Genomic DNA, 13,480 nt, shown 5'->3' on the forward strand with positions numbered 1-13,480 from the left:
TTGTCCCTTTACCTGCGAATATCTGCCCCCAATCAGCTTTTGAAAGTTCTTGCCTAATACCATCAAAATTGGTCTTCCTCCAATTTAGAACTTCAACTTTTAGAACTAGTCTATCCTTTTCCATCACTATTTTAAATCTAATAGAATTATGGTCGCTGGCCCCAAAGTGCTCCCCCACTGACACCTCAGTCACCTGCCCTGCCTTATTTCCCAAGAGCAGGTGGAAAACTTGACCATCTCTAGTAGGTACATCCACATACTGAATCAGAAAATTTTCTTGTACACACTTTTATATTGAATACACGTGGCAATAATGGGGTGGCATGGTGGCTCAGTGGTTAGCACTGCTGCCTCACAGCACCAGAGTCCCAGGTTCGATTCCAGCCTCAGGGCGACTGTCTGTGTGGGTTTCCTCTGGGTGCTCTGGTTTCCTCCCACAGTGAATTGGCCATGGTAAATTGCCCCATAGTGTTAGACGCATTAGTCAGAGGGAAATGGGTTTGGACGGGTTACTCTTCGGAGGGTTGGTGTGGACTGGTTGGGCCGAAGGGCTTGTTTCCACACTGTATGGAATCTAATCTAATTAACAAATTCCTCTCCATCTAAACCCTTAACACTATGGCAGTCCCAGTCAAATCAGCAAGTATTAAAAAGTATTTGTTCACATGAATTGTAACAATCTGTAGATCAGCTACCAATAGTAGTTTATTTGCCAAGCCAGGTCATTTTCCTTTGTGCAGCACAGTGTAAGCTTACAGCCAGCAGCATGCAGACAGAGGTGGAGGGTCTGAGGCAGGCTGACAACTGACTTGGAATCTCAGTAAATATTTAAATAATTCAATCAGCTCTGATTTCAGTCATGCAACAAGGACAGGGGTTTCAGGTGCTGACAGCTGTCCCAGCAGGTTAATTAGAATATAATAAACCAATTCCCCCCCCCCCCCCCCCCCCCCACTCCACCCCCCCTTTTAGCTTTCCATTGCAACATAACCATAAAAGCGTTGGCACTCATTTTAATGTCACATTTGAATCATTTATTGCCACATGTATTCAATATATAAGTGAAAAGTGTGTGAAAAGTTTATGAATCTAGCAAAATTTTCCATTATTAAAAGAAACAATTTCAATCTGAAAATACAGAAAAGAAAACAGTTTTGTTTGGGATTTCTTGTTTTTCTTCATGTACTGTTAATCTGTGGCAAGAAAATTCTATAATCAAAAGAAAATAGTTGTGGGAAAGAACGAGAGATATAGAATCATCCTTTCATTCATTCCAAAAGGAAAAAAGGAAACAAAAAAGGAAGCAGGAGTAGCAGCAATGCCCTGCTGGATTTTGTTTCATGGGTTTGCTTATATAGCTCCAATATCCCTTGAGACTGAAGGCGATAAGCCAATAGGAATTTTGATTTATTAGGGAGGCTTCTCTTGTCCACATCATGGACTATTAGTGGGTCATGCCCAGCAGAACCCTTTGCATGACTTTATATTTCCCCAGCAGTCTGGTCCTCACTCTGATCCAACCAGTACCCTTCCACTGACACCCTCCTTCGACTGACGGAACTGGTCCTCACTCTGAACGATCTCTGTCCGCACGCCTAGCCCCACTCCCACACAAATCTCCATTCGCACGCCTAACCCCGCCCCCCACTCCCAGCTCCAGCCCCACACCAGGTCCTAGCTCCCAGCCCTGCCGTGTTTTCACCATCCCTCCAGAACTACCCCTCTCTGAGGATGAAAGATCAGTCCACGGCAGAGGCCTCACCTTTATTCTCCTACGCTCTTGGATTAACGAGTTCAACACGCGGTGAGACATCGAACAATTCTTCCGCTGCCTTCGCCTCCGCGCCTACTTCTTCAACCAGGATTCTCGCCCACCCTCTGACAACCCCTTCTCCCGCCACTAATACATCCCATTCACCTGGATACCCCGTGCTGGCCTCTTACCTGCTCTCGATCTCTTCATAGCCAACTGCCGCCGCGACATTAACCGCCTCAACCTCTCCACCCCTCTCACCCACTCCAACCTCTCACGCTCGGAACGTGCAGCCCTCCACTCCCTCCATTCCTACCCCAACCTCACTGTTGTGGTTCTGTTCGCCGAGCTGGAAGTTTTTGTTGCAAACGTTTTGTCCCCTGGCTAGGCGACATCATCAGTGCTTGGGAGCCTCCTGCGAAGCGCTTCTTTGATGTTTCCTCCGGTGTTTATAGTGGTCTGTCCCTGCCGCTTCCGGTTGTCAGTTTCAGCTGTCCGCTGTAGTGGTTGGTATATTGGGTCCAGGTCGATGGAGTTTGTGGATGAATGCCATGCCTCTATGATAACACTACTATCATAGGGCAAGCCAGACAGAGAGCAGCCAGGGAATTCCTAGAGTCATGGCATTCATCCACAAACTCCATCAACAAACACATCGACCTGGACCCAATATACCAACCACTACAGCGGACAGCTGAAACTGACAACCGGAAGCGGCAGGGACAGACCACTATAAACACCGGAGGAAACATCAAAGAAGCGCTTCGCAGGAGGCTCCCAAGCACTGATGATGTCGCCTAGCCAGGGGACGAAACGTTTGCAACAAAAACTTCCAGCTCGGCGGCGAACAGAACCACAATAACGAGCACAACTACAAATCTTCGCACAAACTTTGACCAACCTCACTATCAAACCGGCAGACAAGGGAGGCACGGTAGTAGTTTGGCGCACCAACCTTTACACCGCTGAGGCTAAACGCCAGCTCGCAGACACCTCTTCCTACTGCCCCCTTGACCATGACCCCACCTCCCACCACCAAACCATCATCTCCCAGACCATCCATAACCTCATCACCTCAGGGGATCTCCTATCCACCACCTCCAACCTCAGTCCCACAACCCCGCACCGCCCGTTTCTACCTCCTGCCCAAAATCCACAAACCTGACTGCCCCGGCTGACCCATTGTCTCAGCCTGCTCCTGCCCCACCAAACTCATCTCTGCATACCTCGACACGGTCCTGTCCCCCTTAATCCAAGAACTCCCCACCTACGTTCGGGACACCACCCACGCCCTCCACCTCCTCCATGATTTTCACTTCCCTGGTCCCCAACACCTTATCTTCACCATGGGCATCCAGTCCCTGTACACCTCCATTCCCCATCACGAAGGACTCAAAGCTCTCCGCTTCTTCCTTTCCCGCCCTACCAACCAGTACCCTTCCACTGACACCCTCCTTCGACTGACTGAACTGGTCCTCACTCTCAACTTGCGGAACGTTTCAGAGAACACCTCTGGGACACCCGGACCAACCAACCCAACCACCCGGTGGCTCAACACTTCAACTCCCCCTCCCACTCCACCAAGGACACGCAGGTCCTTGGACTCCTCAATCGCCAGATCACAGCAACACGACGGCTGGAGGAAGAGCGCCTCATCTTTCGCCTAGGAACCCTCCAACCACAGGGGATGAACTCCGATTTCTCCAGTTTCCTCATTTCCCCTCCCCCCACCGTGTCTCAGTCCCAACCCTCAAACTCAGCACCACCTTCCTAACCTGCAATCTTCTTCCTGACCTCTCCACCCCCACTCAGGCCTATCACCCTCACCTTAACCTCCTTCCACCTATCGCATTTCCAACTCCCCTCCCCCAAGTCCCTCCTCCCTAACTTTTATCTTAGCCTGCTTGGCACACACTCCTCATTCCTGAAGGAGGGCTCATGCCCGAAATGTCGATTCTCCTGCTCCTTGGATGCTGCCTGACCTGCTGCGCTTTTCCAGCAACACATTTTCACCTTTGACTTTTCTGTCTGGCTTGGGAGTTGTGTGTCCTTATTTTGTCCCATACCTCTTAAGATAACCCAATTCACAGAGGGCTGACTAGCTTCTGCTAATCTGCATCAGCTGTGAGACTACTTGGAAACTTCCCTGGTCCACACCTCAGTTTGCAAAGGGGGTTTCAGACGGCCAGTGTGACACCTCGCTCATTCATTTGAGGTTTGGACCTCCTAAATCCCGGTGACGCTGCAACGATGCTCGTTTGGCCTGGGTTTGGTGTACAGAGATGCTGTTCCAGTGAGGAATCATTCCTCGAGTTATCTAGACATTTACCTGCTTTGGGCACACAGAGTAATCTCAGTCAAATGGCAGGGCTCTGGACCAGAGGGCCATCCGCCCCCCCCCCCCCCCCCCCCACCTCATTGGTCCTGCTGTGTTCTCTCTCTCGCTCTCTCTCCAGACCAATTGCACAAGACCCACAGCTTGCCTTTTAGCTACATAGCATTCTGGTCTGGAGTGGCCTACTTTATTGCATCGAGAACACCCTGGCCTCATCCAGCAGATGTATAAAAGGTTGTTTATTAAAAACCCTTTGGGCGTTTCTTCAAAGGCAAGCATTTCTCTTTGTCTAGCTCATGGAAACAGTTTGGAAAGCATCTGCTTGACATTCCTGATCGAAGTGCAAGTTGAAAGCAGTTTGTTGCTATAGCTGTATATTGGGCTGTGATGATTCTCTCCTCCAAATACATTCTCAGGTGGCAGGGAGGCCAATTGTAGATTCTTTCAGCAGTATCAGCTGGGATAATTCAAAGGTGCACTGTATTATTACAGGGCAGAGCCACTAGTTGAAAGCAATTAGCTTTTTTATTGAGCCCTTCTGAGGTGCCTCTAGGTCCAGCTCATAAACACCAAGTATGGCAGCTATTGTCTGATCATAATCAAGAGACAGTTCAGGAGTCAGCACTGAATAAACCTCATGAGCTTCCCTTGGTAAGCTGACCTCAGACCTACATAATGTCCAGCAATGCCTGTGGCAGGGAGATGCAACACATTGACTTTGGGCCAACACTTGAGTGACCTGACTGGATAGCCCTGGACAAAACATGCCCAGATGGTACTGATGGTTGCACACTTCTCCAACTGTGCTAGCCCTACTCCCCAGAATAGGAGCCACAGAACTGACCACGACCCAGTCCCTGTACACAACCCCCTGCCCCATACCAATGTAAGCGGACATCTGACTGTGGCCAATCCCCTGGACTGGCAATGGAGGCTGATCTGAGTTAGTGCTTGGCTGATGGTTGCCTCCACAGACTTCAGTGAGGACGACACCTCTAAAACTTTAAGATATGGCTACTTGCTTGCTGCGCACAGAGTGCATTTGCCACTTAAGCAGCTGGCACATGAAGATCAAAGACTGTTGTAATGAACCAATGTACAGCAAGGTGTACTTTCCCATGACTGAGGGCTGCTGAGCAGCAAGGCAAGCTGCCTAGTTTGTCACTTAGCCAACTGTTACGGAATGCAAGGCAAGGCACAGGTGCTGCAATTATCCTGGAGGCAGTAAGTGAGCGAGCGCGAAAAGGACAAAGTAATCAGCTTCGAGTTGCAGCCTGAGCCAATCCGCAAACTTGCTCCCTGTCCACGTGCTCAATGCTAGTTGCTGCAGTGGCCTGCAATGAGAGTCTGTACGTTCAGAGTGCACTGCCAGTGTATTGGAGAAGTGCCTAGGTGGTTATGTGAAGTTGGCAGATAGCAAATGCCAATGTCCATGGATAAGTGATGTGTGCATCTGGTGCCTGTGGATCATGCTTGAGGCTGTAACTTGTGTAACAGAGACCGTTCAGAGCAAGAAGGTGAGCTGAATGCACAAGTACTCTGGATTGCATGGTGAGCTTTCTCAATTTATTTGGTTAGACAGCTGAATATTAATGAGGCGTGTTGGGCCATCAACAAGGTGTTTACCAAGAAATACTCCCCCCTTAACTGGAAACTGGTCACTGCCTCAAGGGACTCACTACACCGCTTGTGACCCGTGATGGAACGAGTCTCCCTAAGGCGGAGATGGGCCTCTGATCCTGCCACAAACCTCCCAACAGGCCATATCACTCAGATCCCTGCAAGATTCCACCCTGGGATTCATTGTAATTTACTAGGTTAAATGATAATTTGATCAAAGTTTCCAAAGATATTAAAGGGAACAGGTCGAAAATAAGTTATAGAACTAGGCACAGTTTAAAATTCAGAGCCAAACCTTTGTATATGAATGAGGAGAGGGGTGGGGTAATTGCCCCTCCCCTTCTCACCTCTTGGGTGACTATAACAAAGATCTATATTTTCTGGAAGGGGTACAGGGACTCTCTCTCAAGAGTGCATTTTGTAAAGGTATCATGTAAATATTCCCTTTTTTAAGAAGGCACGTCCACTCCCAGTAAACACCATTCAAAGCAGTTAGGGCATAGTTCTGTACACAAGGTGGTTGCGACTGTTTATATATCCACATTTTGGTTTCAAACATCATCAAATACCTTCATTTTTTTAACACTAACTTGTAATAAACACTAAAACACTGGCCAAAAACTTACTACTGCCTTAAGGTAAAATGAACTGCATCTAAAATAGAAGAACTGGTACTTCCTTAGCTCTGCGCAAAATACTCATTCATCAAATCCCAAACTTTCATGTTCCATTTGAAATTTGTGCATCAAAGTTTGTTTTTATGCTTTGTTTTGAGTCACAACAATGTTAGAGGTGTTCACAATAATTAGCCCTTGTTTAGGTACTTACAACTGATTGACAGTTAACTGTCATTGACAAGCAATTTCCTCTTACAGTTTCCAAAGGTTGCCAGTTAAATTCAAAATGTTAAACTAAATTTAAGATGTGCTCACCCATTTCCCAATGAAAAATTCTTACTCTCACCAAATGTTCAACACCATGTTGTGTGTTTTGAATGGTGGTGCATTATACATTCAAAAGTTACCTCAGTGTGACAAAGTCCCTGCTGGGGTGAGGAGCCATGCTGTTCAAGACATACTGAAAAATTTCAGTCTGCTTGTCCAGGGACTCCACAACTTTCCACTGGAGCAGGTCATCATCCCACAGGTGGCGCTCTCGTAGTACCCGATTTAGAACTACAGAAGGTGGTGCCTCTACTTCAACGGATATCTTCCACAGACGGAGAGGGTGACCATCACCAACCTACCCCAAAACAAAACAGCTTTTATTATTGGAATCATTAAATTGGACAATTTATAAACTATCAATATTATAAAATAATTGTAGATTAGTGTTTAGCATTCCTGCCTCTGAGCAAGAAGGACGTGTGCTTAAGCCCCTTTTGTTAATTTATTTTTTTCATGGGATATGGTCATCACAGGCAAGGCCAGAATTTCCTGCCCATCCCAAAGTACCCTTGATCTGGGTGGCTTACCTGGGATCTCAGCAGGATGTCATGGGTCAACCATGGGGTAGGTCGTGGCCTAGTGGTATTATCGCTAAATTATTAATTCAGAAACTCAGCTCATGTTCTGGGGACTGGGTTTGAACCCCACCATGACAGATATGAATTTGTTTGAATTTGAATTCATTTAAAAAAAATTCTAGAATTCAGAATCTACTGATAACCATGAAATCATTACCAATTGTCACAAAAAACCCCATCTGGCTCATTAATGGCCTTCAGGGAAGGAAATCTGCCATCCTCACCTGGTCTAGCCTTTATGTGATTCCAGACGCACAGCAATGCAGTTGACTGTCAACTGCACTCTGAAATGGCCTAGGAAGCCATCTAGTTGTACCAATTCCTACAAAGTCTCAAAGAAATGGAACCAGATGGATCAGTTGGCATCATCCTAGGCAGTGGAAACGTCAACAGCAGAAACAGCCATCGAACGCACAGAGTCCTCCTCACTAACACCTGGGGCTTTGCCAAAATTGTCTCACAGACTAGTCAAGCCACAGCTGGATATAGTTATAGTCATGGAATAATACCTTACAGACAATTTTGCAGACACCACACGATCCCTGGATATGACCGGTCTCGCTGGCAGGGCAGACCCACCAGAGCTGACAGCATAGTGGCATACAGTCAGGAGGGAACTGCGCTGGGAGTCCTCAATATTGATTCGAGACCCCATGAAATCTCATGGCTTCAGATTAAACATGGGCAAGGAAACTTCCTGCTGATTACCACATACCATTCTCCCTCAGCTGATGAATCAGTACTCCACCATGGTGAACAACACAGAGGATGGTAAGGGCACAAAATGTACTCTGGGTGGGAGATTTCAACGTCCACCACCAACAGTGGCTCAACAGCAGTTCTATAGATCGAACTGGTTGGGTCCTAAAGGATATAGCTGCTAGATGGGTCTGCAGCAGATGGTGAGGAAACCAAGAGGGAAAAACATACTTGACCTCACACTTACCAATCTGCCAGCTGCAGATGCATCTGTCCATGACAGTATCGCTAAGAGTGACCACCACATAGTCCTTGTGGAGATGAAGTTCTGACTTCACGTTGAGAATAACCTCCGTGTTGTGGGGCACAATCACTATGCTAAATGGAACAGACTTCAAACAGATCTAGCAACTCAAGGCTGGACATCTATGCGGTGCTGTGGGCCATTAGCAGCAGAACTGTACTCCAGCACAACCTTTAACCTCATGGTCTGGCATATCCCTACTCAACCATTACCATCAAGCCAGGTGATGAACCCTGGTTCAATGGAAAGTGCAGAATGGCATGCCAGGAGCAACAGCACCAGGCATGCCTGAGAAGGAGGTGTCAACTTGGTGAAGCCATAAAAACAGGGCTACTTGCCAAATGGCATAAGCAGCAAGTGATAGACAGAGCTAAGCGATCCTACAGCCAACAAATCAGATCTAAGCTCTGCAGTCCTGCTGCAACCAGTCATGAATGGTGGTGGACAATTAAACAACTCACTGGAGGAGGAGGCTCTACAAATATCCCCATTCTCAATGATGTGCAGGGCTCTTTCATCAATACAAAAGATTAGGCTGAAGTTTTCACAGCAGTCTTCTGGAAGTGCCAAATGGATAATCCATTTCGGCCTCTTCTAGTGGTTCCCAGCATTAGAGATACCAGTCTTCAACCTATTCGATCCAGTCTACGTGATATCAAGAAACGGTTGGAGACACTGGATACTGCAAAGGCTACGGCCCTGATAACATTCCAGCAATAGTACTGAAGACTTGTGCTCCAGAACTTACCACTCCCCTAGCCAAGCTGTTCCAGTACAATTACAGCACTGGTATCTACTCGGCAATGTGGAAAATTGTTTAAGTATATCCTGTACATAAAAATCAGGACAAATCTAACCTGGCAATTACTACCCCATCAGTCTACTTTCGGTCATCAGTAAAATGATGGAAGGTGTCATCAACAGTGCTATCAAGCAGCAATGACATGCTCAGTGATACCCAGTTTGGGTTCCGCCAGGGCCACTCAGCTTTTGATCTCATTACAGCCTTGGCCCAAACATGGATAAAAGAGCTGAATTCTAGAGGTGAGGTGAGAGTGAGAGCACTTGACATCAAAGCTGCATTTAACGGATTGTGGCATCAAGGAGCCCTAGCAAAAAACTGGGATCAATGGGTATCAGGAGATAATTCTCTGGTGATTAGAGTCACTTCTGACACATAAGAAGATGGTTGTGGTTGTTGGAGGTCAGTCATCTCTGCAGGAGTTCCTTAGGATAGTGTCCTAGGCCCAACCACCTTCAGCTATTTCAATGATCTTCCTTCCATCTTAAGGTCAGAAGTGGAGATGCTCAGCACCATTTGTGACCCCTCAGATTCTGAAGCAGTCCATGTTCAATATCCAGGCTTGGGCTGACAAGTGGAAGTAACATTCGTGCCACACAAATGCTCGGCTATGATCAATAAGACACAGTCTAACCATTGAACCTTAACATTCAATTGTGTAACCATTACTGAATTCTCCACTATCATCCTCCTGGGGGTTATCATTGACCAGAAACTCAATTGGACTCAATATAAAACTATGGCTACAACAGCAGGTCAGAAGCTAAGAACACTGTGGTGAGTAATATACCTCCTGACTCCCCATAGCCTGTCCAACATCTACAAGGCACAAGTCAGGAGTGTGATAGAATACTCCCCACTTGCCTGGATAAGTACAGCTCCAACAACAAGATGTTTAACACCATCTAGGACAAAGCCGCCTGCTTTATTGGTGCTACATCCACAAGTATCCAGTCTCTCCACCACCTGACACTCAGTAGCAGCAGTGCGTACCATCTACAAGATGCACTGCAGAAATTCACCAAGGATCCTCAGAGAGCACCTTCCAAATCCATGACCACTTCCATCTAGAAGGACAAGAGCAACGGGTATATGTGAACACCACCTCAGAGTCCCCTCCAAGCCACTCACCATCCTGACGAGGAAACACATCAATGTGCCTTCAAAATCCTGGAATTCTTGCCCCAAAAGGGCATTATGGGTCAACCCACAGCAGGTGGACTGTAGCAGTTCAAGTCAGTAGCTCACCACCATCTTGTCAAGGCAGCTAGGGCCTGGCAATAAATGCGGGCCAGCCAGCGATGCCTACATCCCACAAAAATGAATTTAAAAAAAAAAAATCAGTGCTGGGAATCTGGAGCCACATATCAGCTAGCCCAGGTAAGGTAGGCAGATTTCCTTCCCAAAAAAAGGACATTAATGAACAAGATTAGTTTTGATAATTGAATGGTTATCATTACTGAGACTAGAATTCAGTTTCAGATTTAACTAATGATATCTTGCAGGCTTACAACCAGAACTAGTTTTTAAAAAAGTCCCAGTGAAAGCAGGTGAAGGTGGTTGGGAATCCTGGAACTGGGTCTTAGTACATTTTTATTTTTTAAAAGAGCTTGTGTGTCAACCCAACTGTAAGAAAATCTGGAAGTACTGGAGAAACACAACTGATCTGGCAGTAGCTGTGGCATGGTGGCTCAGTGGTTAGCGCTACTGCGTCTCAGTGCCAGGGACCCAGGTTCGATTCCAGCCTCGGACGACTGTGCGGAGTTTGCACTTCCTCCCTGTGTCTGCATGGGTTTCCTCCGGGTGATCAGGTTTCCTCCCACAGTCCAAAGATGTGCAGGTCAGGTGAACTGGCCATGCTAAACTGCCCGTAGTGTTCAGGGATGTATAGGTTAGGTGCATTAGTCAGGGGAAGTGTAAAGTAATAGAATAGGGGAAGGGGGCTGGGTGGGTTACTCTTCAGAATGTTGATGTGGACTTGTTGGGCTGAATGGCCTGTTTTCACACTGAGCAGAGTGATGTTGGACTCAAAATATTAACTCTGCTTCTCTTTCCACAAACGCTGCTAGACCTGCTGAATTTCTCCAGCACTTTGTTTTTATCTCAGACCCTCCACAATCTATTATTTTGTTTTTATTTATTTACACTGCTGAACATTAAAAATATGAAAAGTGATTAATTGAAAAAAAAATTTAGCGGCGTGACAGGGTGGATACCATGAGGATTTTCCCCTGGAGAGGTAATGCTTTACCCGGAGTTAGTCTCGGGAGTAAGGGTCATCCATTGGAGGATGGAAATGAGAGCAAACTTCTTTATTTAAAGAGATATGAATCTTTGGAATTTTGTACCCATGAGAGCTGAATACTTAAAATCACTGAATGCACTCAAGAGAGACTGATACACTCGTTCGTACAAAGGGAGCCAAGGAACATGGGGAGTGTAGGAAGGTGGCATTGAAGTAAAAGATCAACATGACTTTACGAATTACCGAGGAGGCTTGATGGTCAAATGACTACCAGTGCTTCTATTTCTTAACATCATGCAGTTGGTGGGGCAACTTGGGTGTTGCATTTCCAACATGAAGACATGGATACATTTTAAAAAAAAAAGTTTATTAAATTTTACAACACTTTGGGACATCCCAATGTTGCGTTCGGTGTTAAAGAAATGCTATTTTCCATTTCAAGTCAGAATACCACCAGTTGTGAGCTTCACTATGAATGTGTCATTGATACTTATACTCATTCTGCATACTTCAGTAAAACAGAAAATCAAAAACAAGAATACTTGACAAGTTTTACAAGCAATATAAAAGAGAATAAAATGCTGAAATACATGACAGATCAGTCAAACTTCTTTAAAAGAGAAAAGCAAAGGATGTGGCATTTCTACTGAAGGGAACGCACCCAAACAAATAAACCTCGCCATTTCTTTTTACAGATGCTGACTGATCTGTCGTTTGCTGGGTCAGGAAATTCTGCTTTTGTTAAAACGCAGTTAAAAGCTGAAAATTATTATTATGTTTCATGACATTGGGAGCAACTTGTAAAATAAATTTCTCAATTGTTATTTCAACATGTATATAAAATCTGAATTTTAGAGTTGTATGATATAAGATCTCAGTCAGCCAGTAACAGCAAACTTAAGTGAAGCGAATAATCTGAGGCTGAGAATTGGAAAACAATTTCTCCTGGACAGATACCTGCACTCCATCAATTGTAGGAAGAAACCATCTGCCTCTCTTGCAGTTTGGAAGAGGGATCTGCATCCAACTCACCATTTTATATTCTCCAAAAGTGTTTGTTTGTTTTTATTTCCTGTACTAGTTTATCCTCATTAACAAAAAGGTGGTGCCTGGTTTAAACAGACATTTGTCCAATAACCCTGCATTTAAGTTATCGCATTAGATGTTCTGTATCACTGATTATTAATGACTGACAGAACAGAAAATAAACAAGTTGCTTGTAAGCTTTGATAGCTGGCTGTCAAGAGTCAAACTAGAGTGATGCACTTTAATGCAATCTTCTCTTCTCAGAAATGGCAGCTTTTTCTCCTTTGTAGTACTCAAAGAAAGAAATCAAGTCTCTTGTACAGGATAATTATAAAGAATATTTTTGGACATTCCACTTTTAACCAATGCATTAAGTAACATTTATCTATGCCACCAGAGCTTTCTTTACATATTTTTGTATCTTATTTGCAACCACTACCAGTTGCTGACAATTTTATTGACATTAACATTGATGAAATGTCATTCCAGTAGGTGGTGAGAAACACAATCTTGTCAATAGAATATAATTTAAAAGATTATTGAATTCTAAGATATATTTTGTACAAAGTTTATATTGTTCATCATTGAAAGGATAGGAATACATAAAGTTTAAAAAAAAATTATCAAAACTTTCAAATACGGCATAAGCACTTATGTATGAACTTACCTTTTTGTAAGCAAGTTCAGTGTTATCAGGGCATGGACATGAAACCCAGCTCTTAAATTTCTCCCTGGATTCTTTCTGAAGGTTCTGGATTAGATTCTCCAGGTAAGTCTGATAATTTGCCCCTTCATCTTCCAGTTGCTTTCCGAGTTCCTCCAGTGTCAGCGGATGGGCATCGGCCTCAATGTAAGAGTTCCGGGACTGCATCATCATATCTTGAGGGATCTGTTCCGAGTGGTGGATAATTGGATAAAGATAAGCCACAGACACAGAAAAATAGCTTCACAATAACAGTTGGGCATATCATTGTGATCCAGCTGGATCCCCAGACTCTAAAGAAAGCACTCCAGATTTTCAGCTTTTAGTAACAGAATTGAATTTTGTACTGCAAAACGGTATTAAAACCTTAAAACGAAACAGTAAATCCAATTTTATCCAAGTACCTGATAAACGACCACTGCTTGGGCGTGCATTTGCATTTACATTTGAAACCAATTAACTGCAAAT

At 45.0% G+C, this 13,480-nt stretch overlaps 1 protein-coding gene across 5 annotated transcripts in view; it reads right to left on the minus strand.

Moving 5' to 3' along the window:
* Positions 1 to 13,480, minus strand: part of stard13b (StAR related lipid transfer domain containing 13b) — a 550,394-nt gene that overhangs the window by 11,423 nt on the left and 525,491 nt on the right. For all 5 annotated transcript variants that reach the window (XM_087988237.1, XM_087988241.1, XM_087988238.1 and 2 more), the window contains 2 exons: positions 12,977 to 13,198; positions 6,733 to 6,950 (listed from right to left, as the gene is read on the minus strand). In XM_087988237.1, the coding sequence (XP_087844363.1) occupies positions 6,733 to 6,950; positions 12,977 to 13,198 (440 nt within the window). The remainder of the gene's footprint in view (positions 1 to 6,732; positions 6,951 to 12,976; positions 13,199 to 13,480) is intronic.

The sequence above is a fragment of the Chiloscyllium plagiosum genome, unplaced genomic scaffold (assembly GCF_037043375.1).
Source record: "Chiloscyllium plagiosum isolate Xiang-an unplaced genomic scaffold, Cpla_swu_hap1 HiC_scaffold_6, whole genome shotgun sequence".
Lineage (NCBI taxonomy): Eukaryota > Metazoa > Chordata > Chondrichthyes > Orectolobiformes > Hemiscylliidae > Chiloscyllium > Chiloscyllium plagiosum.